The 27,778-nt window shown below is 45.3% G+C and overlaps 3 protein-coding genes and 1 pseudogene across 6 annotated transcripts in view; all 4 read left to right on the forward strand.

Annotated features, from left to right (window-relative positions):
* LOC147628139 (glutathione S-transferase TCHQD-like) overlaps positions 1–26,655 on the forward strand; it is a 42,714-nt gene extending 16,059 nt beyond the window's left edge. For 3 of the 4 annotated variants that reach the window (XM_086814100.1, XM_086814101.1, XM_086814099.1), the window contains 3 exons: positions 25,160–25,259; positions 25,365–25,606; positions 25,759–26,655. In XM_086814100.1, the coding sequence (XP_086670226.1) occupies positions 25,398–25,606; positions 25,759–26,344 (795 nt within the window). In that variant the 5' untranslated portion in view covers positions 25,160–25,259; positions 25,365–25,397 and the 3' untranslated portion in view covers positions 26,345–26,655. The remainder of the gene's footprint in view (positions 1–25,159; positions 25,260–25,364; positions 25,607–25,758) is intronic. The other variant, XM_086814102.1, reaches the window with a different exon arrangement.
* LOC147628140 (uncharacterized) lies at positions 10,013–12,716 on the forward strand. Its single transcript, XM_086814098.1, has one exon. It carries the CDS (start codon positions 11,549–11,551, stop codon positions 12,143–12,145), a length of 597 nt encoding a protein of 198 aa, XP_086670224.1. The 5' UTR covers positions 10,013–11,548; the 3' UTR covers positions 12,146–12,716.
* LOC147628141 (uncharacterized) lies at positions 12,179–17,231 on the forward strand. The gene is made up of 4 exons (XM_086814080.1): positions 12,179–12,289; positions 12,383–12,460; positions 15,204–15,750; positions 15,871–17,231. The coding sequence occupies exons 1-4, from the start codon at positions 12,179–12,181 to the stop codon at positions 17,229–17,231; spliced, it is 2,097 nt and encodes a 698-aa protein (XP_086670206.1).
* On the forward strand, positions 18,938–20,169 carry LOC147628142 (uncharacterized; annotated as a pseudogene).
* Positions 26,656–27,778: the final 1,123 nt, after the last annotated feature.

Raw genomic sequence — 27,778 nt, forward strand, 5'->3', positions numbered from 1 at the left:
GGCTCAAGGGCCAAGGCCCAAGCCATCCCCAAACGGCCAAGCCAACAGCCATAAACGGATAGAAACGGCTAGGAACAGGCAGAAAATTGCGCAACGGCTCCCTGCCGTCCCCCACCGGCGTCCCCGTTCCTGAAGGCGTCCATGTCCCCATCCCCTGTGAGTGACGATTCCTAGGGGATGTCCGTCCGTCCCTTGCCGTCCCCGCCGGTCCGTCTCGTTTCAGCGTCCCTCCGTTCCAAGCCCTCGTCCCTTCCGTCCCCTGTGACTATGAGCTCCACACATGTCTGTACTGCTCCATACATGCGTCCGTTATTGCCCATGCATATGTCCATACAAGTCTAGGGCTGATCGTACATCTGAAAAGCAAGTTGGAGAAGGTGTTGATGGTGAAGAAGAAGCTCTCCATGATCATAATGATGCCCACACACTCCACGATCTCCTTCATGATGCTACAAGAGAGGTTCATACTTGAGAGGGCTTTGTTTTTTGCCAAAAGCTTAACCAAGCCTTTGCTTTTGCCTTTTTCCCTTTGCTTTCCACTTTATAATAAAATATTACTCACTTTGGGTACCCACTAGGTAGCCTAAAATCGCAAGGATCCACAAAAGAAAATGTGTTCCCCTGCTTTTTGGGCTAAGGTGCTTCGAAGGGTGAGCTTGCGTTGTTGATTTCTGCCCCCGCCTCTGTTCCTTCCTTTCCCGCTTGCCCCTTCCGCCTCTGCCCCAACCGCTTGCTCTTTGCCCCGCCTCTGCCCATTCTGCTCCCGCCTACCCCTACCCCTTCCGCCTCTGCCCTAGCTTCTCTTGCCTTACCTTTGCTGCTCCTGCCTGTCCCATTGTTGCCCCCGCCTGCCCTTCTACTCTTGCCTTTGCCCCAGTTGCTCCCGCCTTGCCACCCTCCATCTGCTCCCGCCTTTGCCGCCCCCTTCATTTGCACCCGCCTCTGTTGCTCCTGCATTTTGCTTCCACCTTGCTGCACCTGCCTTGTCATCCTCTGTTCCCCTTTTTCTTTCAACAACATTTTTATTTGGATTCAAGTCGACCGCCCACACATTCTAGATTGGCTTTATGGCTTCTTCTGCCGCCGCAGCCAATCTTTCGTCACCCCCATCGGGCGGGAGAATTATCAATTTTTCTCAAGACAAGCTCACCTCTCTTCAGCACGACATTGACATTGAGGTCCAGACCACCCTTGTTGCGAGAGTTTATGGTTCCCACCCCTCTCATTTGTAGACCCGTGAATGACTTCTAGCAGCTCTCCCTTCGGAGTTGATTGTGCACTTCAAGAATACTCGTTTGCTTGGTCGAGGCTTCTTCCAGGTGGACTTTCATTCTCCAAAAGCTACTTCTCGGGTTTTGGGTGGCAGCCCCTTCCCTCTTGGCCCTAGGAAGATTTTCTTCTTTCAGTACCAGGTGGGCTTTGATCCAGTGGCGGAGGATCAACGTCCTACCTTGGTCTCACTGTGGTTTCTTGCTCTTCCTCGATCCTATTGGAAGCTTTTAGCTTCCATAGGGGCATCCTTTCAGGTTATAGAGGTACCAGTCCTTTCGAGCTCTCTCACCTCAGCTTCCGCGGCGGCTGTTACCGCTACCCTTGATGGTGTACCCTGGGTCCTTGTGCTTGTTCTTGATCCATCGATTACTGACGACCATATTATGCTTCAGAGACTTGACGGAAGTCATTTCCACCAGAGGATGGAGATTGCAAGCAGACTTGAATAGGATCGGATTTGTCGTCGACAGGGCCACATTGCTAGAGATTGTCCTAGATCGAGGGGCCATGCTAGGAGGTGGCGTGGTCCTACCCATCAGATGCCTTCTGCAGTTGCCCAGACTCTAGTTGCTCCTTTGCCACAGTAGACCACACAACGTTGGGTTGTGGTTAGGGATGGCAGGCACCCTCGGACCCCCATACCTACCCCTTCACCCACACCCCTTGTGGAGCACCCTAAGCCTTATGCAGCTCTTGCTTCACAGGACGTTGATCCTTCTTTAGAGGATGAGGCTTTGCAGGCACATGATCTAGATCCTTCATAGGAGGATGATGCATTACAGTTACAGGATGATTGTACCCTTGAGGATGATGTTGCGCATTCGCATTGTCATGGTACCTCTCCAGTTTTGAGGACTAGCCTTGGCTTTTTCTCGGAGTGGGAGAGAGAGGTAAGGTTTACATCGTCAGATTTTCCCTCCCTTACCTATGCAAGACGTACTTCCGTCTCTAAAGGGGGTCCTTTGTCGACCATGAGATCTGGTCGTTCCTACTCTGAGTCCTTATGAGGATTGTCTCTTGGAACATTCAGGGTCTTGGGGGTTTTTTTCTGCGTCGGCGGAAACAAATTGTAAAAACCCAGCTTCATTGTGCAGTTACAGGTGGACCTATGGACTCTGGAGGTATTGCTCTTGCAAGAGCATAAACTGGATGCTAGCGAGTGGGAGATCAGGCAAGCTTCTCTTGGGACACCTTTTGGTCACCAACTATTGGTACCAAGGGTGGCGTCTGTATCTCTGTTTCAGCTTTGATCTTGCCTTGCATCATTGGACATGGTGTCATTTTGCTTGCAAGAGCACAGCAGATCCTTCTTATGTAGGGTACTACACGCATTGGTATTCTCAACCTCTATGCTCCTAACCATAGAGGTGAGAGGATTGTCTTCTGGAAATCTCTCACTACGTTGATGCCTCTTGCCGAGCATTGGATTATTGGTGGGGATTTTAACATGGTTGAGATGCCAACGGATAAAAGAGGTGGACATGAGGGCTTGGTGCATCCTCTTGAAAGAGCGTCTTGGGAGAGGTTTATACTCTCCATTCATGGCAGAGATTGTTGGCATGAGGATGACATTTCGAGGAGACCATCCACTCTTCTTTATTCATGGTCTAATAGGAAAAGGGATTAAGGATCTATTTATGCACGGCTATACAGATTTTATGTGGATGATTGGGTGCTTGATAGAGGGGGGCATACTTTTATTGCTACAGGCACCTCTAAATTGGGTCATTGCCTAGTGGTTTTATGTATTAGAGATCCAAATTGCCATGGATCAGCACCCCATGTACGCATCCTTGATCATTTGTTTTCAGATGCAGAGCTATCATGTCGTATGCTTGATTTTGGAGATCTCATGATTTTTCACAGGCCTCTCAAAGCTTGGCCTCCACTTTGTGATATTAGTGACTTTTATGACACATGTACCCTGTCTAAGAGGCAAGAGGCCTTGGATTTAGAAAGGGCTATTAGACGTAGATTGGCTGCCTTACAGAAAGAACACGAGAAATATCCTCATGCTCAATGGGTTGCAGATTCTTTATGTATTGTTAGGGCAGAACTTCATCACTCTCTTTAGCAGCGTCCGGAGTACCGTTACCATCCCCAGGAATCCTTTTGGACAAAGATGGGTGGCAGATGCAACAAACATTTCTTTGCTACTCATGGCTCATCTTATGCCAGAGATAGTGTCAGGCAATTGCAGGATTCACATGGCACTCTTCACTCAGATCCTCTTATGGTTGGACAGATTGCCACTGATTTCTATCGTCAGCTTCTTAGTGCTGAGCCGCACTCTGATTTGAGACGCAGGGCACAAAGGAAGGTTTGGAATGCATTGCCACATTTGATCATCGAGGAGATGTGTGCTGTTCTAGATGCCTCTTTTTCTATGCAAGAGTTCAGTCATGCTCTTGATGCCTTACCTCATGGTAAGCGTCTAGGGGAGGATGGCCTCTCCCCTGTTTTCTTCATTACATTTTGGGATGAGATTGGTGCTGAGATCACATCGGCTCTCCAGGAGATGTGGGACACTGGTTCTATGCCTTCTTCTCTCACTGAGGGGCTTAAATATCTTATTCCTAAGAGTGGGGATAAGACATTGATTGGCCAGTGGAGACCTATCACCTTAGTTGGGACTGCATATAAGATTCTTGCTAAGGCAGTGAGTATCAGATTGCAGCCAATTTTGGAGGATGTCATTCATGATACTTAGAATGGATTCATGGAAGGAGCATCTTTGATAACATTTTCTCGTTTTGGGAGGTCGTTGAATGGGCTAAAGCGAGCAATCAGCCCTTAGCCATTTTGCTCTTGGATTTTGAGAAGGCCTATGATAGAGTGGATTGGGACTTCCTTGAGGGTACTCTTAGCTATATGGGCTTCTCTCAGAGATGGATCAAGGGAGTTTCATGCATGTATCGTGATGCCCACAGTAGTGTGCCCGCTTGTGGTGATAGAGGAGAGCGGTTTTAGATTTCTCGCTCAGTACGGCAAGGTTGCCCTTTAGCCCCATTATTATATATCATAGTTGCAGAGGCCATGAGCATCTTTCTCCGCTCCACTGTTGGTATTTCTGGATTGAGGTTGCCTCTTCTTAGTCAAGAGGAATTGGTTGACTCTGAGTTAGCTAATGACACAACCATGTTCTTGGAGGCTTCACATATATGCTTATGTTCCTTCCGGGTAGCACTAGAGGAGTTTTGTTTGGCAGCAGGGGCACTCATTAATTGGCACAAATCTGTTGGTTTTTGGGTTAGTGATTCACCGAGAGTTGCGTGGGGTGCAGATCTTGGTTTTACTTGGATCAGTAGAGGATGCACTGCTAGATATTGGGATGCCAGGTTGGGATTGATATTTCTCTGGCACAGCAGTTTGCTCCGGTATTTATGAGTATTCGGAAGAAGCTCCTTCATTGGAGCTCTAGGAGATTAGATTTAGCTTCCAGAGCTTTGGTGGCTAATCAGGTATTGCTTGCCTCAGCTTGGTTTATTGCCTCTTGTTTTGATCCACTTTTTGACAAGTGTGAAGCCACTTGTCTCGCTTTGATCCACTTTCTTGCCACATGTCTCAATCTAAGAGGTGGGTTCTTCCATAATCTTTACCTCTAAAAATATCCCAACTAGTAGACATTATGTCATAGGCACTTTGCCAACTCTTGGTATCTTCTCAATTCCAGATGTAATGACGCGAACAGAATTTCCATCGGAGTCGAGCAGGTGGTCCTTTGTATTCTAGGATAATCCCCCATTCCCAAAGCTTGTACTTTCCAAATAATTAGGCATCTTGGAGTCCACCAGACCCCTTTCATACTGAGAAATGTCCAGGCTGGTGACATCCTCCCTAGCTTCTTAAAAGTTGCTCGCAACTTTAAGCTTTAAGCCATATATTCAAGATATAATCATGTCCCATTAAATGGGCGAGACAAGCCAGTCTCAAAAATCCAATATAACTGAAGAATCCATGTCCCAAAGAAATGGGCGAGACTAAATAAGTCTCCATAATACCAATATCAAAATCATGTCCCAAAATAAATGGGTGAGAATTCCATGGAAGATATGCTAGACACAGGCACAAGAGCCAATTGTGTCTCAATCACCAATATCAATGAGATAATCATATGCCAATGAAAATCACCAACTACACTTAATTAAGTGCCATGCACAAGAAACTAGTGTCTCGCACAGAAACATGTGCTATGCACACAAACTGGTGCCATTCAAGAGCACAAACCATGGTGACAAAAAAGTTGGTTTTCCATAGTTCTGGCAATCCTTTCTCCTAATCCCAACAGTTCCCATGTTCTCCCATACAATCCTAACTCTGATCAACAAGCATGGTGTGGAAACAATGAAACACTCACTCCACAATCGCAACACGAATCCACGTGTATGGTGGAGTGTTCATTGAGTTGCCCTGTCACAATCCCAACATGAATCCACATGCATGGTGAGATGAACAATGAATCTCTTGGCCTTTGTATGGGAAGATAGTGATTCTAATATGGCTGGAAAAAAAATAATCCATGTCCCAAATAAATGGGCGAGACAAAACAGTCCCATAAGTCCAGATATCATAATCCATGTCCCAAGTAAATGGGTGAGACAAAATAAGTCTCCTGCCAACAAGGCATCAGTCCACATGACCCTTGGCATAGACATAAGTCCCGTGCCAACCAGGCGTCATGTCCACTTTACCACTTGCACTCCGTGTTGGTACTCCGACCACACACCTTGGATGAGAGGTGGGCTCAAGTAACAAGATAAAACAATCACTCGCAAGCATAGATAGCCTGGTGTTCCATAAGCATTTTTGCTACACATAGTTTATAGGCATTTCACCAATAGTTTGTAGGCATTTCGGCCACTAACTCACACTACCCTCTCAAGTGCCCATGTTCCCTTCCATCTACTCTCTATTGTTCCACCTATACATGGCAGAAACAATCTTCGAGAGAGCATGTAGAACAAGAGAACACTACATAGGGTATGTTATGCTTGACACTATCCTCTGAAGTGCCCATGTTCCCTTCCATATGCTCTGTATTGTTCCACCCACACATGGTAGAAACAATCTTCGAGAGAGCACGTAGGACAAGAGAACACTACACTGGGTATGTGAACAATGAGTTTCATAAGTCCAATGCATCCCAAATAAAGGGAGCTAAAAAGAATAATCCATAAACCTGAGGATGGATCCAAATCCCTAGAAAAGAAATCCAGGAATCCATAGACCTGTATACCATAACTCTTACCACATGCTCCGTGCTGACGACACACCTTGGAGTAGAGGTGGACTTTTATCCATAAAAGCATCATATCCATGAGATATCCAAATATTTCTTCTCTATAAACTAGAACAGATTCGTCCATAGAAATTGCTTGTGAAGCCCAATATCTATATAAATCTCGTCCAAGAAAGAAATCTCCATAGATATAATCCATCCTAATAAAGGGAGCCATAAACAATGTTTCCTTAGCTTTTCTTTGCCAGGTTGGTCATGAAGCCAAAAGAAATATCTCGTCACCATATCCTTAAGATATCCTAAGATATATCTCCATATAGAAGGAAGCCTCTGCTTCCAAGGAAGCCTCTGCTTCCAAGGAAGCCTCCGCTTCCAAGGAAGCCTATGCTCTGATACCAATGAAACTCGCGGCGCCCGGGTGACTAGGGCATTTGGCACACTTGTTGATACCATCAATGCATATTAAAACATTTAAACATGGCCACAGCCTTAACACATATCCATCATCACTTTGCATAAAACATAAAGCTGGACAAAACATCCACAAATGCTGAAAATGGAGCTTGCACATGTGACACCGCATAGAGGCCGGAATGGGCCGACCCCCCCTTGGAGTATTTTATTACCCAAGGAGAATAATATCATGTACAAGCTTCGAGGGCCTTACTCCCCCCACGAGAGATGCCGGATTATCCATATACAAATGCCATAACACAGTCCAACACGAGGCAACCAAGCCGGAACATAGGCTGTAGAAATGCCGAGCCAACAGTATAATCCATATACCTCCGTGTGGATATCGATTCTTCCCCAAAAACCACGGGTCTTCATGCAATAGAGTGGGTATAGCAAGTACAACTCTCCATTCAGCTGGTACAACAAGTACAATGATTGGTATAATAGGTACAATGGTTGGTACAGTTGGTACAATGGTTAGTACAACAAGTATAGCAAGTACAAGGGTTGGTACAACAAGTACAATGGCTAGAAATCATAATAAAATGATTAAATACCCTTACCTTCATTATTTCTTTGCGATGGAAGCCTCCAAAACAGTCCCCAACAGCCGATATTCTTTATGGGCAGCCTTCAAGAGAGAGGGAAAGAGAGTAGCCATCATTAGGGCAACCTGTAACGGTGGTAGAGGCTAGTGTGCAGCAAGAGAGCCTCCATTAATGAAGAGAGAGGGCTCCAATCTATAGATTTGGGGCTCCCATGAGTGAAAATGGAAAGAGAAGGCTATGATGACAAGTGGAGAGCCACACAATAGCTGGAGTGACAAGTGTGAGGCCACTTGTCTCACTTTGATCCACTTTCTTGCCACATGTCCCAATCTAAGAGATGGGTTCTCCCATAATCTTTACCTCTAAAAATATCTCAACTAGTAGACATTCTGTCATAGACACTTTGCCAACTCTTGGTATTTGCTCAGTTCCAGATGTAATGACGCAAACAGAATTTCTATCCGAGTCGGGCCAAAAATAGCAACTCTCCTAAATTTTAGGAGTGTGGTCCTTTGTATTCTAGGATAATCCCCCATTCCCAAAGCTTGTACTTTCCAAATATTTAGACATCCTGGAGTCCACTAGACCCCTTTCATACTGGGAAATGTCCCAAACTGGTGACAGCAACCCGCTCTCTCCTTATCTTCATCATCGACACCACATAAGGTACGCAGCACCCATGTCACCAGAGCTTGCACCACTCAAGACGGCAGCCCTCTCTGCTCCTTACCACTTCAAGTATGTAGCACACATGTCACCAAAGCTTGCACCACTTGGGACGGTAGCCCTCTCTGCTCCTTACCACTTCAAGTACGCAGCACCCGTGTCACCAGAGCTTGCACCACTCAAGTACGCAGCACCCTTGTCATCAGAGCCTACACCCTTCAGGTCTTGCAGCACCCTTGTCATCAGAGCTTGCACCACCACCACCACTCGAGACGGCAGCCCTCTCTGCTCTTCATTTACCACCTCAGGTACAACAACACCCTTGTCACCAGAGCCTGCATCGCCTCATCTTCCGCTACCACTACCACCTCGGAGTGCCTCTGCTTCCACTGACGCAAGCCTTCGTCATGGACTATGCTTCAACTCCGACATCATCTCTGCTTCTGCACTGATCTTTCTACTCAAAGTCACCTCACATCAGAGGGCTCTTGTACATATGTTCACTCACCATTATATATAGACTCACTCACCTATTTCATGCTGTGTGGTTTTGCTCTGATCTCTCGTACGTCTGGTCCTTTCGTCCTTTTGCCCTCAAAGATAGTACCCTTGTGCGGGCTGTTTTTGGCATGACAGCCATGGTTTCTCCACATGGATGTGCAAGAAAGTAAGAAAGGGAGAAATCTCTCGCACGGATGCACAAGGATCTGAGAGAGGGTAAAAAAAAGCATCCTTGGTATGCTGGCTGAAGACACCCCTGGTGTGAGGAAGCCATGACGTACTAAAGCATCTCTTTGCCCTGCTTGATTTTACCCTTTTGATGGTAGACAGGAAAAGCAAGAGTGTTGGGCGTATGTGGGCTTATATGCGCACAAGAAGAGGAAAGGCAATCAGGCGTGGACTGGTCTATGCATAGCTTGCAAAGAGTAGCCAGATTAAGAGTAGCCAGATTAAGAAGGTGGTAGTATGCTTTTTGTTGTGGAATCTCACCAGCTTTTTGCTAACAGTACAGGGCAGCATGCATTGGCTGGGCAGCAAACTGGGCGGCCAGAACAGCATGCACTTGCTAGGCAGCAGACAGGGCAGCTGCAAGTGTTGATGCGCAGGGCAGCAGGCAGCAAGCACAAGGCGGCAGCCTGCCTGGCTACAAGGCCTGAACAACAGGCCGGCACGCATGCTTTTAGCATAGCACATGGTAGCCAGCTAGGACAGATTTGGCACACAAAATAGCAAGGCATCTTGGCACATGGTGAAAAAAGCTCACGTCAAACATTGAGTTGATCTAAATTAGAGAGGGATGTGTTATTTTTTATGTTGAGTCTAAAAAGGGGGGTGGTGCTTTAAATAAAAGCAAGAAAAGCTTTTTCTTGTGCTAAAAGTGTTTTTTTTCTTTTTTTCTTTTTTTCTTTTTGAGGGGGAGGGGGTGGGGGGGGGGTGTTATTTTAAGCCCTAGCTTTTTAAGAAAGCACAAAATTAAAGCTAGCTTTTTATAAACTCACTTGCTCCTATAAATTCAACCTTGCCCTCTTTGTTGGATCATACTGCAGGTTTGTGCCGCATACCTCATCTCAACCCTCTCACCAACCCTAAAATCTTTTCTCTAACCTTTCACTTTACGGCCCATAACCCATCACCTTTTTGCCACTATTTTTCTTGAAGTCAGGACATGAATTGGATTGAGGGGGAAAGTATGTTACGTCCCAACAAGCCTAGGATTAGTGCTAGCGATGTGTGCTAACCCAAGATTAGGGTTAAGGTGTCACCAGGAGGTGAAACTTTTTGCAGTTGTTTTCTTTATTTACATTTCTTTATAAATATATATATATTTTTCTTTTCTTTCTCTTTGGTTGCTGTTGTTTTCCCCCGGGATCTCTTGGAAGGGCTTGGGCCATTGCAATGTCAGAATGGGTCAGCCTGTGGGACTTTGGACCAGTGGTTGGCTAAGCCTGAGAACTGCACTGAAAGATGAATGACAGTATCCAGGACATGGCCAGTGAATGAGGGCATAGGCCGGTTTACACTAGTAAGTGGCTGCCACCGAAATGTGAATGTATCTTGAATTCTAAGCAAATTTTGAAGTGACCTTAGTGGTCAAAGATGGTCAGGAGACCAGAAGGAATGCAAATGACATCATCCCTAAAATCTAGGGAACTGCTATTTTTGGCAGTGTCGGAATTGAAAAGTCTTCGCGTCAGTTTGTGCAGAATGTCAAGGGGACCAAAAGTTGGCAAAGGACTGTTGTGAGAATGTGAACCAGTCAGGAGATTTTTAGCTTGGAAGATTGCATGTGGAAAAGGCTTAAAAATGTGCCAAGCGTCAAATTTTTGTGCATTTTCCACACTAGGAAGAGAGAAGCGTGGGATTTTGGGCTGAATGAGGCTCATTTGCAGCCATTATGGTGGATTGTTGCAGGTAAAGAGCTATTGTGGTGCACTCCCTTGCCCTGCAACTCATGTATTGAGGGTTGAGCTTGCTCCCCACAGCCTCTCTCTCTCTCTCTCTCTCTCTCTCTCTCTCTCTCTCTCTCTCTCTCTTGCAGACTATGGTAATGCTCTCATCAGATAAAATCAGATACAGTTGTGTGAATTTCATGCCTATATGGAGAGGCTAGTTGCCTCCTTGAACAGGAACCCGTGTAGTTAGTTCCTACACCAAAGCAGGGACGGAAGAGGGTAATAACCTCTTCAATACAATGCTGTTTCAGCACTGTTTAGGTGCTGTTTTTGGGCTGTTATGTTGCTCGGTTGATGCTAGAATGCAGTAGGACTTTGCTAAAGTCTTCCAGGACAGTACAAGGGTTAATTTGGGTTGAAAACAGAGCTGAAAACAGGTCTGTGCAGAAAATTACAGCAAGCTGAATTGTGATGTTTTGGACTCCATTGGGTAGTCTGATGCCTATGGAAGTGAGCCTGTCAGTTGGGACTCATTCTGAGATGTTATGGAACAGTTTTAGTGCAGTTATGCTGGCAAATTTCTCCCAGAATTTGTAAAACTCAGCTGGTGCAAGTAGAGTGCTCTGTTACACTCGAGCTTTGTATTTTTTCCAACTTTTTAACAATAAAGAAATACCGCAAGGGGCGCCGGACTTCGGGGCCAATGTGTTGTTGAGCGAGGGAGCGAGGATTCTGTGATTGTGTGTCTGAGTAAGTCCAGGTTATTTGTGAATGAATGGTACCGCTTTATGTGTCCATAGACCGGTTTTATGGATCCATTGTCGGGATAGGGTCCTCTTTTCTGCAAGAGCCCGGACACGGATTGGATTGGGTGAACAAGAGACACACACAGAGAGGTACAGCTGATTACATGTGAGAAAGATTACGAGATCTTTCTTTGGATACAGGATTCCTTTGAGGGCTCAGTAGACAGCATGGCAGATAAGGAAAAAGGAAAGCTCCCGACAGAAGAGAGTTCCTCTTCTACCCGCCGACATTGTAGAGAGATGACAGGTGCCAGAGTGTCAGCATCTGAGCGGACACAGCCATTGTCACAGCCAGCCATGTCAGTAGAAGAACAGGAACAAGACGATTTATTTCATGCGCAGCTCCTGAGCATGGTTGGTACCTTTGAACAGCTGGTGAAGAATCCCAGGATGAAGAGATATTTGCAGTCAAGGACAGGGGATTCCCAAGCTGAATCATCTCAGCATGCAGTTGAGAGGGCACAGGAACAAGTGCGAAGGATGCCACAGCATGTAGAGCAGACACCAGCAGTGGCAGCTGATCCAGTGCAGCATGTTACACAGGCACAGGATCAGGCAGTTAATGGTCAGGGCAGTAATGCACAAATGGTTCTGCCGACCATTCCTCCTTTGGTTGCTGCCCAACCTGGTTATTTTGGTGGTGGGTCTATTTTCCAGGCCATGGCTAGACCACCCACAGCTTTGCCAGGTTTGATGCCAAGAGGGTCACCAGGACTGATGCCTACAGAATTTGTGAACCCTCTTTATGCCAACATAGGTGTGTAGCCTGGACTTCAGACACATTTCAGTCCAGTTTTGATGCCTGCAGCACCTGTTAATGTGGCTGAATTTTCTCAGCCTAGTGGACAAAGGGCAGCAAGGACTGGTGCAGAGAAAGTGCAGAAGGATTTACAATTCTTACAGCCGCCGGTCTATGATTACTTGACCCCCAAGAGCAGTAAGCAAAAGGATTACAAAGAAGGTGGTCAAGCAGTCAAGTTTGAGACTTTCAGTGGGATGCAGGACAAATTGAAAGCGTTGACTTTCATTCAGCAGTTTGATGCAGCATTCACTGGAGGCAACTTCACAGAGTCTTCTAAGGTGCGGAAGGCTACTACTTTCTTGAAAGCTAACGCATTGCAGTGGTGGACCTCACTGTTGATGCAAGGACAGGCACTTGCTACATGGGTCCAATTCAAGCAGCAGTTCTCTTTTGCATGGCTGACAAACACTTTTGAAGTGGATGTGATGACAGCATGGCACAAACTGGATGCGGCTAATTGTGCAAATCTGGAAGAGTACAATAAGAAGTTTTGGGATGCACTCTTGCCAGTAACTTCTTACAGGACAGTGCCATTGTCAGAGCAAATAGAGTAGTACTGTTGTGGTTTGCCCAAAGAGATCAGGGATTACTGTATTAAGACCAATGTTTCCAACATGACTCAACTAATTGAGAATGCAAACATGGCTAATGCACTGCTTCAGGGAGGTTCAGGTGGTTTCAAGAGCACAGTGAAGAAGGAACCTCAAGGCAAAGGACAGAAGAGGCCACTGTATGGCAAGTCATTTGAAGAGAGAAAGGCATTGATGCAAGCTGGGAAATGTTTCATCTGTGAACAGAAAGGGCATATGGCTGCAAAATGTCCACAACAGCCAGCAAAAGATGCGGAGGATAAACAAGGGCCACCCAAGAAGAAGACAATGCCGAGTGCAGGATTGATATCTGACATGGTTGGTGACCAGCCATGTGATGATGCGACAGAATTGTGGAGAGCATGGGGTAAAATCAGAGATGCTACAGTGCTGATTTTCTTTGACCCTGGTGCTCGAGCCAACTTTATTTCACCGGCATTGGCAGCCAAGTTGGGAATTCGTGCTGAAGAGATGGGACCAGTTGGACAGGCTGATTTGGCATGCCCTGGGCATTCAGTTCTTGTCACTCCTATACTTGGCAAACTTCGCATGCATATACAGAGTTATGTTGACACAGAGGAGTTTCTTATCATGCCCTTGGAAGGATGTGATGTCCTATTGGGAATTCCATGGTGTCATAGGAAACATGCAGTGTTGGATGCTTTCAACAGGAAAATCACAATTGTACATAGGGACAAGACTCATATGACACAAATGGTAGTGGGGAATTCCTATCATCGCCCTGTGTCATCTGTTCGCAGGAGATACATGCGATGACACTAATCACCTGGGAATCTTGTGATCGTCCTGTGTCATCCGTTTGCATGTGGACTTGCGATCGAGGTCGCTTGCTTCTTTCAAGAGGGGGGTATGTCACCAGGAGGTGAAACTCTTTGCAGTTGTTTTCCTTTTTTTTATTTCTTTATAAATATATATATATTTTTCTTTTCTTTTCTTTCTCTTTGGTTGGTGTTGTTTTCTCCCAGGGTCTGTTGGAAGGGCTTGGACCATTGCAATGTCAGAATGGGTTAGCCGGTGGGACTTTGGACCAGTGGTTGGCTAAGCCTGAGAACTGCACTGAAAGATGAATGACAGTGTCCAGGACATGGCCATTGAATGAGGGCATAGGCCGGTTTACACTAGTAAGTGGCTGCCACCGAAATATGAATGTATCTTGAATTCTAAGCAAATTCTGAAGTGACCATAGTGGTCAAAGATGGTCAGGAGACCAGAAGGAATGCAGATGACATCATCCCTAAAATCTAGGGAACTGCTATTTTTGGCAGTGTCGGAATTGAAAAGTCTTCGCGTCAGTTTGTGCAGAATGTCAAGGGGACCAAAAGCTGGCAAAGGACTGTTGTGAGAATGTGAACCAGTCAGGAGATTTTTAGCTTGGAAGATTGCGTGTGGAAAAGGCTTAAAAATGTGCCAAGTGTCAAATTTTTGTGCATTTTCCACACTAGGAAGAGGGAAGCGTGGGATTCTGGGCTGAATGAGGCTCATTTGCAGCCATTATGGTGGATTGTTGCAGGTAAAGAGCTATTGTGGTGCACTCCCTTGCCCTGCAACTCATGTATTGAGGGTTGAGCTTGCTCCCCACAGCCTCTCTCTCTCTCTCTCTCTCTTGCAGACTATGGTATGCAGACTATGGTAATGCTCTCATCAGATAAAATCAGGTACAGTTGTGTGAATTTCATGCCTATATGGAGAGGCTAGTTGCCTCCTTGAACAGGAACCCGTGTAGTTAGTTCCTACACCAAAGCAGGGACGGAAGAGGGTAATAACCTCTTCAATACAACGTTGTTTCAGCACTGTTTAGGTGCTGTTTTTGCGCTGTTATGCTGCCCGGTTGATGCCAGAATGCAGTAGGACTTTGCTAAAGTCTTCCAGGACAGTACAAGGGTTAATTTGGACTGAAAACAGGTGTGTGCAGAAAATTACAGCAAGCTGAATTGTGATGTTTTGGACTCCATTGGGTAGTCTGATGCCTATGGAAGTGAGCCTGTCAGTTGGGACTCATTCTGAGATGTTATGGAACAGTTTTAGTGCAGTTATGCTGGCAAATTTCTCCCAGAATTTCTAAAACTCAGCTGTTGCAAGTAGAGTGCTATGTTGCACTCGAGCTTTGTATTTTTTCCAACTTTTTAACAATAAAGAAATACGGCAAGGGGCGCCGGACTTCGGGGCCAATGTGTTGTTGAGCGAGGGAGCGAGGATTCTGTGATTGTGTGTCTGAGTAAGTCCAGGTTATTTGTGAATGAATTACCGCTTTATGTGTCCATAGACCGGTTTTATGGTTCCATTGCCGGGATAGGGTCCTCTTTTCTGCAAGAGCCCGGACACGGATTGGATTGGGTGAACAAGAGACACACACAGAGAGGTACAGCTGATTACAGGTGAGAAAGATTACGAGATCTTTCTTTGGATACAGGATTCCTTTGAGGGCTCAGTAGACAGCATGGCAGATAGGGAAAAAGGAAAGCTCCCGGCAGAAGAGAGTTCCTCTTCTACCCGCCGACACCGTAGAGAGATGACAGGTGCCAGAGTGTCAGCATCTGAGCGGACACAGCCATTGTCACAACCAGCCATGTCAGTAGAAGAACAGGAACAAGAGGATTTATTTCATGTGCAGCTCCTGAGCATGGTTGGTACCTTTGAACAGCTGGTGAAGAATCCCAGGATGAAGAGATATTTGCAGTCAAGGACAGGGGATTCCCAGGCTGAATCATCTGAGCATGCAGTTGAGAGGGCACAGGAACAAGTGCGAAGGATGCCACAGCATGTAGAGCAGACACCAGCAGTGGCAGCTGATCCAGTGCAGCATGTTACACAGGCACAGGATCAGGCAGTTAATGGTCAGGGCAGTAATGCACAAATGGTTCTGCCGACCATTCCTCCTTTGGTTGCTGCCCAACCTGGTTATTTTGGTGGTGGGTCTATTTTCCAGGCCATGGCTAGACCGCCCACAGCTTTGCCAGGTTTGATGCCAAGAGGGTCACCAGGATTGATGCCTACAGAATTTGTGAACCCTCTTTATGCCAACATAGGTGTGTAGCCTGGACTTCAGACACATTTCAGTCCAGTTTTGATGCCTGCAGCACCTGTTAATGTGGCTGAATTTTCTCAGCCTAGTGGACAAAGGGCAGCAAGGACTGGTGCAGAGAAAGTGCAGAAGGATTTACAATTCTTACAGCCGCCGGTCTATGATTACTTGACCCCCAAGAGCAGTAAGCAAAAGGATTACAAAGAAGGTGGTCAAGCAGTCAAGTTTGAGACTTTCAGTGGGATGCCGGACAAATTGAAAGCGCTGACTTTCATTCAGCAGTTTGATGCAGCATTCACTGGAGGCAACTTCACAGAGTCTTCTAAGGTGCGGAAGGCTGCTACTTTCTTGAAAGCTAACACATTGCAGTGGTGGACCTCACTGTTGATGCAAGGACAGGCACCTGCTACATGGGTCCAATTCAAGCAGCAGTTCTCTTTTGCATGGCTGACAAACACTTTTGAAGTGGATGTGATGACAGCATGGCACAAACTGGATGCAGCTAATTGTGCAAATCTGGAAGAGTACAATAAGAAGTTTTGGGATGCACTCTTGCCAGTAACTTCTTACAGGACAGTGCCATTGTTAGAGCAAATAGAGAAGTACTGCTGTGGTTTGCCCAAAGAGATCAGGGATTACTGTATTAAGACCAATGTTTCCAACATGACTGAACTAATTGAGAATGCAAACATGGCTAATGCATTGCTTCAGGGAGGTTCAGGTGGTTTCAAGAGCACAGTGAAGAAGGAACCTCAAGGCAAAGGACAGAAGAGGCCACTGTATGGCAAGTCATTTGAAGAGAGAAAGGCATTGATGCAAGCTGGGAAATGTTTCATCTGTGAACAGAAAGGGCATATGGCTGCAAAATGTCCACAACAGCCAGCAAAAGATGCGGAGGATAAACAAGGGCCACCCAAGAAGAAGACAATGCCGAGTGCAGGATTGATATCTGACATGGTTGGTGACCAGCCATGTGATGATGCGACAGAATTGTGCAGAGCATGGGGTAAAATCAGAGATGCTACAGTGCTGATTTTCTTTGACCCTGGTGCTCGAGCCAACTTTATTTCACCGGCATTGGCAGCCAAGTTGGGAATTCGTGCTGAAGAGATGGGACCAGTTGGACAGGCTGATTTGGCATGCCCTGGGCATTCAGTTCCTGTCACTCCTATACTTGGCAAACTTCGCATGCATATACAGAGTTATGTCGACACAGAGGAGTTTCTTATCATGCCCTTGGAAGGATGTGATGTCCTATTGGGAATTCCATGGTGTCATAGGAAACATGCAGTGTTGGATGCTTTCAACAGGAAAATCACAATTGTAGATAGGGACAAGACTCATATGACACAAATGGTAGTGGGGAATTCCTATCATCGCCCCGTGTCATCTGTTCGCAGGAGATACATGCGATGACACCAATCACCTGGGGAATCTTGTGATCGTCCTGTGTCATCCGTTTGCATGTGGACTTGCGATCGAGGTCGCTTGCTTCTTTCAAGAGCGGGGTATGTCACCAGGAGGTGAAACTCTTTGCAGTTGTTTTCTTTATTTTTATTTCTTTATAAATATATATATTTTTTTCTTTTCTTTTCTTTCTCTTTGGTTGGTGTTGTTTTCTCCCAGGATCTCTTGGAAGGGCTTGGACCATTGCAATGTCAGAATGGGTCAGCCGGTGGGACTTTGGACCAGTGGTTGGCTAAGCCTGAGAACTGCACTGAAAGATGAATGACAGTGTCCAGGACATGGCCACTTAAAGAGGGTATAGGCCGGTTTACACAAGTAAGTGGCTGCCACCGAAATGTGAATGTATCTTGAATTCTAAGCAAATTCTGAAGTGACCATAGTGGTCAAAGATGGTCAGGAGACCAGAAGGAATGCAGATGACATCATCCCTAAAATCTAGGGAACTGCTATTTTTGGCAGTGTCGGAATTGAAAAGTCTTCGCGTCAGTTTGTGCAGAATGTCAAGGGGACCAAAAGCTGGCAAAGGACTGTTGTGAGAATGTGAACCAGTCAAGAGATTTTTAGCTTGGAAGATTGCATGTGGAAAAGGCTTAAAAATGTGCCAAGTGTCAAATTTTTGTTCATTTTCCACACTAGGAAGAGGGAAGCGTGGGATTCTGGGCTGAATGAGGCTCATTTGCAGCCATTATGGTGGATTGTTGCAGGTAAAGAGCTATTGTGGTGCACTCCCTTGCCCTGCAACTCATGTATTGAGGGTTGAGCTTGCTCCCCACAGCCTCTCTCTCTCTCTCTCTCTCTCTCTCTCTCTCTTGCAGACTATGGTATGCAGACTATGGTAATGCTCTCATCAGATAAAATCAGGTACAGTTGTGTGAATTTCATGCCTATATGGAGAGGCTAGTTGCCTCCTTGAACAGGAACCCGTGTAGTTAGTTCCTACACCAAAGCAGGGACGGAAGAGGGTAATAACCTCTTCAATACAACGTTGTTTCAGCACTGTTTAGGTGCTGTTTTTGCGCTGTTATGCTGCCCGGTTGATGCCAGAATGCAGTAGGACTTTGCTAAAGTCTTCCAGGACAGTACAAGGGTTAATTTGGGCTGAAAACAGAGCTGAAAACAGGTCTGTGTAGAAAATTACAGCAAGCTGAATTGTGATGTTTTGTACTCCATTGGGTAGTCTGATGCCTATGGAAGTGAGCCTGTCAGTTGGGACTCATTCTGAGATGTTATGGAACAGTTTTAGTGCAGTTATGTTGGCAAATTTCTCCCAGAATTTGTAAAACTCAGCTGGTGCAAGTAGAGTGCTCTGTTGCACTCGAGCTTTGTATTTTTTCCAACTTTTTAACAATAAAGAAATACGGCAAGGGGCGCCGGACTTCGGGGCCAATGTGTTGTTGAGCGAGGGAGCGAGGATTCTGTGATTGTGTGTCTGAGTAAGTCCAGGTTATTTGTGAATGAATTACCGCTTTATGTGTCCATAGACCGGTTTTATGGTTCCATTGCCGGGATAGGGTCCTCTTTTCTGCAAGAGCCCGGACACGGATTGGATTGGGTGAACAAGAGACACACACAGAGAGGTACAGCTGATTACAGGTGAGAAAGATTACGAGATCTTTCTTTGGATACAGGATTCCTTTGAGGGCTCAGTAGACAGCATGGCAGATAGGAAAAAAGGAAAGCTCTCGGCAGAAGAGAGTTCCTCTTCTACCCGCCGACACCGTAGAGAGATGACAGGTGCCAGAGTGTCAGCATCTGAGTGGACACAGCCATTGTCACAACCAGCCATGTCAGTAGAAGAACAGGAACAAGAGGATTTATTTCATGCGCAGCTCCTGAGCATGGTTGGTACCTTTGAACAGCTGGTGAAGATTCCCAGGATGAAGAGATATTTGCAGTCAAGGACAGGGGATTCCCAGGCTGAATCATCTGAGCATGCAGTTGAGAGGGCACAGGAACAAGTGCGAAGGATGCCACAGCATGTAGAGCAGACACCAGCAGTGGCAGCTGATCCAGTGCAGCATGTTACACAGGCACAGGATCAGGCAGTTAATGGTCAGGGCAGTAATGCACAAATGGTTCTGCCGACCATTCCTCCTTTGGTTGCTGCCCAACCTGGTTATTTTGGTGGTGGGTCTATTTTCCAGGCCATGGCTAGACCACCCACAGCTTTGCCAGGTTTGATGCCAAGAGGGTCACCAGGACTGATGCCTACAGAATTTGTGAACCCTCTTTATGCCAACATAGGTGTGTAGCCTGGACTTCAGACACATTTCAGTCCAGTTTTGATGCCTGCAGCACCTGTTAATGTGGCTGAATTTTCTCAGCCTAGTGGACAAAGGGCAGCAAGGACTGGTGCAGAGAAAGTGCAGAAGGATTTACAATTCTTACAGCCGCCGGTCTATGATTACTTGACCCCCAAGAGCAGTAAGCAAAAGGATTACAAAGAAGGTGGTCAAGCAGTCAAGTTTGAGACTTTCAGTGGGATGCAGGACAAATTGAAAGCGTTGACTTTCATTCAGCAGTTTGATGCAGCATTCACTGGAGGCAACTTCACAGAGTCTTCTAAGGTGCGGAAGGCTACTACTTTCTTGAAAGCTAACGCATTGCAGTGGTGGACCTCACTGTTGATGCAAGGACAGGCACTTGCTACATGGGTCCAATTCAAGCAGCAGTTCTCTTTTGCATGGCTGACAAACACTTTTGAAGTGGATGTGATGACAGCATGGCACAAACTGGATGCGGCTAATTGTGCAAATCTGGAAGAGTACAATAAGAAGTTTTGGGATGCACTCTTGCCAGTAACTTCTTACAGGACAGTGCCATTGTCAGAGCAAATAGAGTAGTACTGTTGTGGTTTGCCCAAAGAGATCAGGGATTACTGTATTAAGACCAATGTTTCCAACATGACTCAACTAATTGAGAATGCAAACATGGCTAATGCACTGCTTCAGGGAGGTTCAGGTGGTTTCAAGAGCACAGTGAAGAAGGAACCTGAAGGCAAAGGACAGAAGAGGCCACTGTATGGCAAGTCATTTGAAGAGAGAAAGGCATTGATGCAAGCTGGGAAATGTTTCATCTGTGAACAGAAAGGGCATATGGCTGCAAAATGTCCACAACAGCCAGCAAAAGATGCGGAGGATAAACAAGGGCCACCCAAGAAGAAGACAATGCCGAGTGCAGGATTGATATCTGACATGGTTGGTGACCAGCCATGTGATGATGCGACAGAATTGTGCAGAGCATGGGGTAAAATCAGAGATGCTACAGTGCTGATTTTCTTTGACCCTGGTGCTCGAGCCAACTTTATTTCACCGGCATTGGCAGCCAAGTTGGGAATTCGTGCTGAAGAGATGGGACCAGTTGGACAGGCTGATTTGGCATGCCCTGGGCATTCAGTTCCTGTCACTCCTATACTTGGCAAACTTCGCATGCATATACAGAGTTATGTCGACACAGAGGAGTTTCTTATCATGCCCTTGGAAGGATGTGATGTCCTATTGGGAATTCCATGGTGTCATAGGAAACATGCAGTGTTGGATGCTTTCAACAGGAAAATCACAATTGTAGATAGGGACAAGACTCATATGACACAAATGGTAGTGGGGAATTCCTATCATCGCCCCGTGTCATCTGTTCGCAGGAGATACATGCGATGACACTAATCACCTGGGGAATCTTGTGATCGTCCTGTGTCATCCGTTTGCATGTGGACTTGCGATCGAGGTCGCTTGCTTCTTTCAAGAGGGGGGTATGTCACCAGGAGGTGAAACTCTTTGCAGTTGTTTTCTTTATTTTTATTTCTTTATAAATATATATATTTTTTTCTTTTCTTTTCTTTCTCTTTGGTTGGTGTTGTTATCTCCCAGGATCTCTTGGAAGGGCTTGGACCATTGCAATGTCAGAATGGGTCAGCCGGTGGGACTTTGGACCAGTGGTTGGCTAAGCCTGAGAACTGCACTGAAAGATGAATGACAGTGTCCAGGACATGGCCACTGAATGAGAGCATAGGCCGGTTTACACAAGTAAGTGGCTGCCACCGAAATGTGAATGTATCTTGAATTCTAAGCAAATTCTGAAGTGACCATAGTGGTCAAAGATGGTCAGGAGACCAGAAGGAATGCAGATGACATCATCCCTAAAATCTAGGGAACTGCTATTTTTGGCAGTCGGAATTGAAAAGTCTTCGCGTCAGTTTGTGCAGAATGTCAAGGGGACCAAAAGCTGGCAAAGGACTGTTGTGAGAATGTGAACCAGTCAAGAGATTTTTAGCTTGGAAGATTGCATGTGGAAAAGGCTTAAAAATGTGCCAAGTGTCAAATTTTTGTGCATTTTCCACACTAGGAAGAGGGAAGCGTGGGATTTTGGGCTGAATGAGGCTCATTTGCAGCCATTATGGTGGATTGTTGCAGGTAAAGAGCTATTGTGGTGCACTCCCTTGCCCTGCAACTCATGTATTGAGGGTTGAGCTTGCTCCCCACAGCCTCTCTCTCTCTCTCTCTCTCTCTCTTGCAGACTATGGTATGCAGACTATGGTAATGCTCTCATCAGATAAAATCAGGTACAGTTGTGTGAATTTCATGCCTATATGGAGAGGCTAGTTGCCTCCTTGAACAGGAACCCGTGTAGTTAGTTCCTACACCAAAGCAGGGACGGAAGAGGGTAATAACCTCTTCAATACAACGTTGTTTCAGCACTGTTTAGGTGCTGTTTTTGGGCTGTTATGTTGCCCGGTTGATGCCAGAATGCAGTAGAACTTTGCTAAAGTCTTCCAGGACAGTACAAGGGTTAATTTGGGCTGAAAACAGAGCTGAAAACAGGTCTGTGTAGAAAATTACAGCAAGCTGAATTGTGATGTTTTGTACTCCATTGGGTAGTCTGATGCCTATGGAAGTGAGCCTGTCAGTTGGGACTCATTCTGAGATGTTATGGAACAGTTTTAGTGCAGTTATGCTGGCAAATTTCTCCCAGAATTTGTAAAACTCAGCTGGTGCAAGTAGAGTGCTTTGTTGCACTCGAGCTTTGTATTTTTTCCAACTTTTTAACAATAAAGAAATACCGCAAGGGGCGCCGGACTTCGGGGCCAATGCGTTGTTGAGCGAGGGAGCGAGGATTCTGTGATTGTGTGTCTGAGTAAGTCCAGGTTATTTGTGAATGAATTACCGCTTTATGTCTCCATAGACCGGTTTTATAGGGTTAACCCAAGATTAGGGTTAAGGCTTAGCTAGGACATGGGGACCTGGAGAGGTCACACGTGGGTTTTATAGGGTTAACCCAAGATTAGGGTTAAGGCTTAGCTAGGACATGGGGACCTGGAGAGTTCACACGTGGGCTAAGGGCACTAGCAAGAAATAGTCTAGAATGGCTAAGAGCTTTTAATTAATAGCCTAGGACTAATAATGGCTAAAAACTTATAAATAAAGCAAATAATACTCGGGTTATTACTATATAAGTGATCTTGGGGTCACTTATTAGAGAAGAGGTCAGGTAGTCACGTGGTGTCCTGGGGCTACCAAGGACGCGTGCAGGATCTCATGGCCATGGACCTGCAAGGTGGGTGGTTCTGCCTAGTGGTATGGGACACTAGGTTGGAGCCATTGGTACCAAGAAGGCTCGCAGTAATTAGACCTCAGGCTTGGGGGTGGTTAGAGGCACTAAACCTATGGTTGGTGATAAGTCTTTAGCCACAATCCATCACAGTCACGATGCATACGACGATGTCAGGTCTATGAAACCTCCTTATGGTTTCAGTTCTAGGTCTTGAAAATCCTTGGGCATAATCTGTGGAGATCTTACAAGTACAGCAAGTACTAATGGCAGCACAGTCGGTACAGGTGCTGGAACAGCAAGGGAAGCAGGGGCTGCAACGAGTACAATGGCTGGAGTAGCAGGTACAGAAGGTGCAAATGTTGCGCAGAAAATACAATGGCATTAAATGCTGTATGAACAGCAGTACAGCAGTGTGGGACAATGAACGGAACAAATAGGCTGATGCGCATCCTTTGTAGAGAGGAGAAGTGGATGGCGATGACTGAAAACTTCCATTGTCAATTCACTTTCACTGCAGCATGTCCGTCCTCTTCTCCCACTGACCCTTCAAAGGCCCACTATTGCCAACGCCAAGAAGCACGATGGAGCGCATAGTAGCAGCAGATGCCAGCACTTATTTTCCTCCTCCATCTGTCTCCCACTGACCCTTCAAAGGCCCCCTGTTGCCAACACTTCAAAGCCAGGAAAGACTACAAAGATGGAAGCTCTGTTCATTCAGCTTTCTCAAATCTGTGATTCTCTTGCTTTGCACACAGAGATGAAGTTTGACTCATTCTTCTCACAAAGATTTTGCCTTTCTATCACAGGTGGATTTTTGGCTGGGTGAGAACCTCCAGCAAGATGCATTTTATCTCAATTGTGCCTCGTGAAACAAGCCGTTAACGTGGCTTTGGATTCATTACCATGTTCACTGGGGAGGAAACCTGGAGATGAACAAAGCCATTGAGGCCCTTAATGACACCCAACTCGATGGCCGTGCCTTGTGGGTCAACCAAGCTCCTGCCAAGACCCAGTAGCTACTACCCGAGTTAGGACATCTAACTCTACATGTGATATCCTTTGTTCTATGCATGTATGTGTCGATTTAGATGCCAGAGGCACGTGGTGTAGATGGCATATCAATGTCTTACATGATTTCCCACACCCCCCCCCCACCACCACCCCCCCACCCCTCCTTCCTCTCTGTCACTTCCTCTCCTCCCGCGTTTCTGTTTTGATCTCTAGTTTCACCCCTTCGACTCCATGGTAGCCACTCCACCTTCGCCTACCTAGACCATCCTTCATTGCGAGATGTCCAGATCGTGTCAACCAATGTGTCCTCCTTGCAATTTGTTTTTTTCTGTGTGTGAAGGTTTTGGACTCTGCTTCTGTCATGTGTGTTTTGGGGAGGGTTGGGGGTGGGCATAGTTGTCTCCGTATGATGTACATATCATATGGAATACCGTACGGTACGATATTGTACGGACTCCATGGATTTTTTTGAGATTTTTTTTTTCAGAAAATTGTTTTTTCAAAAAAAATATTTTTTTCATTTTTTTTTTCTTGGTGAGTAATGGTCTTGTTTTTGCTTCTCTATGGCTCTATGAGCTTTCCTCTATGATATGATGCTTCCCTCCTTTTTAAAATACTCCATATCTCGAAATTGGAAATACCTAAGTTTATAAGTAATTTTTTAAAACACATGATGAGGTTTCGGTAGTTCTTCTTCCGCTCTTGCAAATGAGGATGCTCTAATTTCCCTGTCACAAGAGCTTAGAGAGCCCGAGTTTGATGACGAGGGCAGCATCCTTAGTGAGGGTGACTTCTGCAAGCGCTCCGATAGGTACTCTTCTGATGGAGATGATCCTAGCGAGAGGTCTAATTTTGATAGTGATCACTTCTCCATCTAAATTCTAGCCCCAACCCTCTAGCCTTCCTTTTTTGTGCACCACTTTTTGTACTTACTACTACGGCTACATGCGCCTAGAGCGCCTCACATTGTATGACTTAGGCTTTAGCCTAACATCTATGCATGTTTTCAACTTGGTTTTAATGGAATTTTGGTTTGAGTCATCATCATGTGACAACTTGTCTTCTCTTTGAAATTGAAAATACTAAAGTTTGTAAGTATTTTTTTAAAAGACCATATGATACCGTACAATAAGAATTTTTTTTAAAAAGTAAAAAATAAAAAAATATATCATACTGTATTTTCCCGTACGGTATTGTATCGTACGAACCGTACAGTATTGTACTTGACAACTATGGGGGTGGGTGCATGCGTGTGAAATTTATGTATGTGTGTGTTTGTGCATGCATGCTCTTGGATCTTATTGATAGTGCTTATGTAGGATCCGAGGGAAGATGCACGTGCAACAATCACAAATGTTGGTTGACCTCAAATAAACACACTTGGAAGTGCCATGTGCTATAAAGAACTCTTTTTACCAGGTACTATCTAATGGCTCCAATGGCTTGAGGCATATATGCGATTTGTGCATTTTTCTTGCCAATTCTTTTTTCAATACTGATTAGTCAATCTTACATTTGTTGCAGGTCTTGCTTGGTGTGCTTAGTCCTTGTGAAGAAATGCATCTGTACCATCATGAGTTTTCAATGAACAGCCAGAAAGTGAGGCTGGCACTTGAGGAGAAAGGGCTAGACTATGTGTCTCATAGCCTTAATCCTCTCAAAGGAAAAGACTTGGATGCCGAATTTTTCCGAGTGAATCCGAACGGCAAGATTCCGGTTTGCTCGAATGGCAGCCACATCATCTGTGAAACTCTTCCTATCATACAGTAAGGGTGCTTTTACTTGGCAGATTTGATACAGTTAATTCTTGTACATGAGTTTTCTCTATGCAGCCTTGTATGGGATTCTATGTTGAAATGTTGAGGATTTCTTGGTGTAAAAGCTGACCTGTAAGCTAAATACATTCCACATAGTGCAGGTTTATAGACAGCATCAACGAACCTCTTGGCGCACACGATGTGGATCGGGAGAAGATGGTTGAGTGGATGAATAGAGTGAATGCATGGTCTCCAAAGCTCTTCACACTAAGCCACATCCCATTCCGACTCCGTCGCTATGTAGACAGATTCAAACGAAGGGTGGCGATTGCACGCATGGCGAGCAACCCTGAACTCTCGAGCAAGTATCGTGCCAAGCTGCACAAGGCCTATGCCACCGAAGAGTTGCTGGGAAACATGGAAGTAGTCCATGCAAATGAAAGCCAGCTTGTTGATCTACTTGATGCGGCTGAGAGTGAGCTCTCAACATCAGACTACTTAGCAGGGGGCTCATTCACCATGGCAGATGTTATGTTCATTCCTGTCCTCGCAAGGCTGGAGTTGTTGAATGTAGATAAGGAGTACATATCTTCTCGGCTGCATCTGTCGGACTATTGGGCTCGAATGAAGCAGCGTCCGCCTTACCATACTGTTATTGGCAGGTATTTCTCGGGTTCAAATAAATACAGAACTCTCCTCACAACAGCTATAAACATAGGCTTGAGGGATCTTTTTAGAAGATACTAGATGGCTGTCTCCTTGACTCCTGCCATCATTTGTGTTGGGCATACTATATCCTGCAGTCATTAGGAAAATGACTGCATAGTTCAAGCAGTTTCGGCTTTTGCAGTCCATGTACAATAGTTCTAAACTCTTGTGGCGAATATCTATCAATAACATTATGTAAGTTGTTCAGGTTGTTTCAATTTAAGTGTACTACCTAGGTTGGTAGATGAGCTTTCCTTTTTTCCAAGAACTACTGCCTGCTCAAATTTTTGCCACAGCTAAGGCAGCAAACAAGCAGCCCCAGAAGTCAGCTGCCCGGCCTGTTGGTGTAAACACCCATCATTAATATAGAGTGGACTAACATCAAGTAGTTTACTTATCTTCACAAACTAGTGTGCTTGGGTAGCAGTTTTTTGTAAGACAAAAAGTGAAATGAAGTTAACCAAAATAAACGTGTACTCACATGCAAAGACCATTTGGCACAATAGGTTGTCATGTAACAATAGCACAAAAGCAACACTTACAAGTCTTGTGGAAACCTTTCACAGAAATTTCCAGACAACTGCATTTTAGTGATTCAAGGATACCAACTCTCATCAAAGTTAAAACCCCCGAGGAAAAATTGGCACCCAGAGATGGAGGAGAGCGAGTGAGAGGGGGGGGAGGGGGAGGTTCTTCAACACGTCACAAGAAAAGGGGCGAAGTCCTCTAGCAAAACAAACCGTTTCTTTTTTTGCATAGCTAGACCCACCGTGTGGGCTCATCCATAGAAGGATCCATTTGACATAACTACAAAAGAAACGTGTTGGAACAATCCAAATCCTAACTTTAATGCTCGACTCTTAAAACATGCCAAAATGTCATGTATAGAGTGTTTGTTCTCTTTCAATTTCTTTGTTGTTGTAGGATCATTGCTCCCCTGACTCACTAAAGCATATAGGGTAAATCTTTCATTGATAGTGTGCAATGTCACACTCCTTGCATCACAACCAAAATAGATGTAAGCCTTAACATATAGACTTTGTTGACATGATGCATTCTTAGAGTCAATATGCAAAGAAACATGAAAATTTTGAAGGACAACAATGTGTCAATATGTGGATAGATATTTTACATGCAAATACCAAACTACGCAAGATATACAACAGCATGCATACATAGTAGTATAGGGAGATGCATCAAATGGGTAAGATTCACACTTGAGAAGTAGAAACCAAGTAAGATACATACATGGTACATATAGAGATCTTACTAAAGTACAAACAATGCAAGTAAACATACATGGTTTACGTAGATAGTATGCATGTAGATAGCAATATACCCATAGATGTGTAATAGTAAGAAACCAAAGAGATTGGACAGAGCTCCAAATGGAGAAACAAGGAAAAATCATGGTATATATAGAGAAATGAGATCAAGTATACAGAGATAAAGCAATGCAAGCATGGTATACAT

Source organism: Cibotium barometz, chromosome 19 (assembly GCF_041138505.1).
Source record: "Cibotium barometz isolate CiBa-2024 chromosome 19, ASM4113850v1, whole genome shotgun sequence".
In the NCBI taxonomy this organism is placed as follows: Eukaryota; Viridiplantae; Streptophyta; class Polypodiopsida; order Cyatheales; family Cibotiaceae; genus Cibotium; species Cibotium barometz.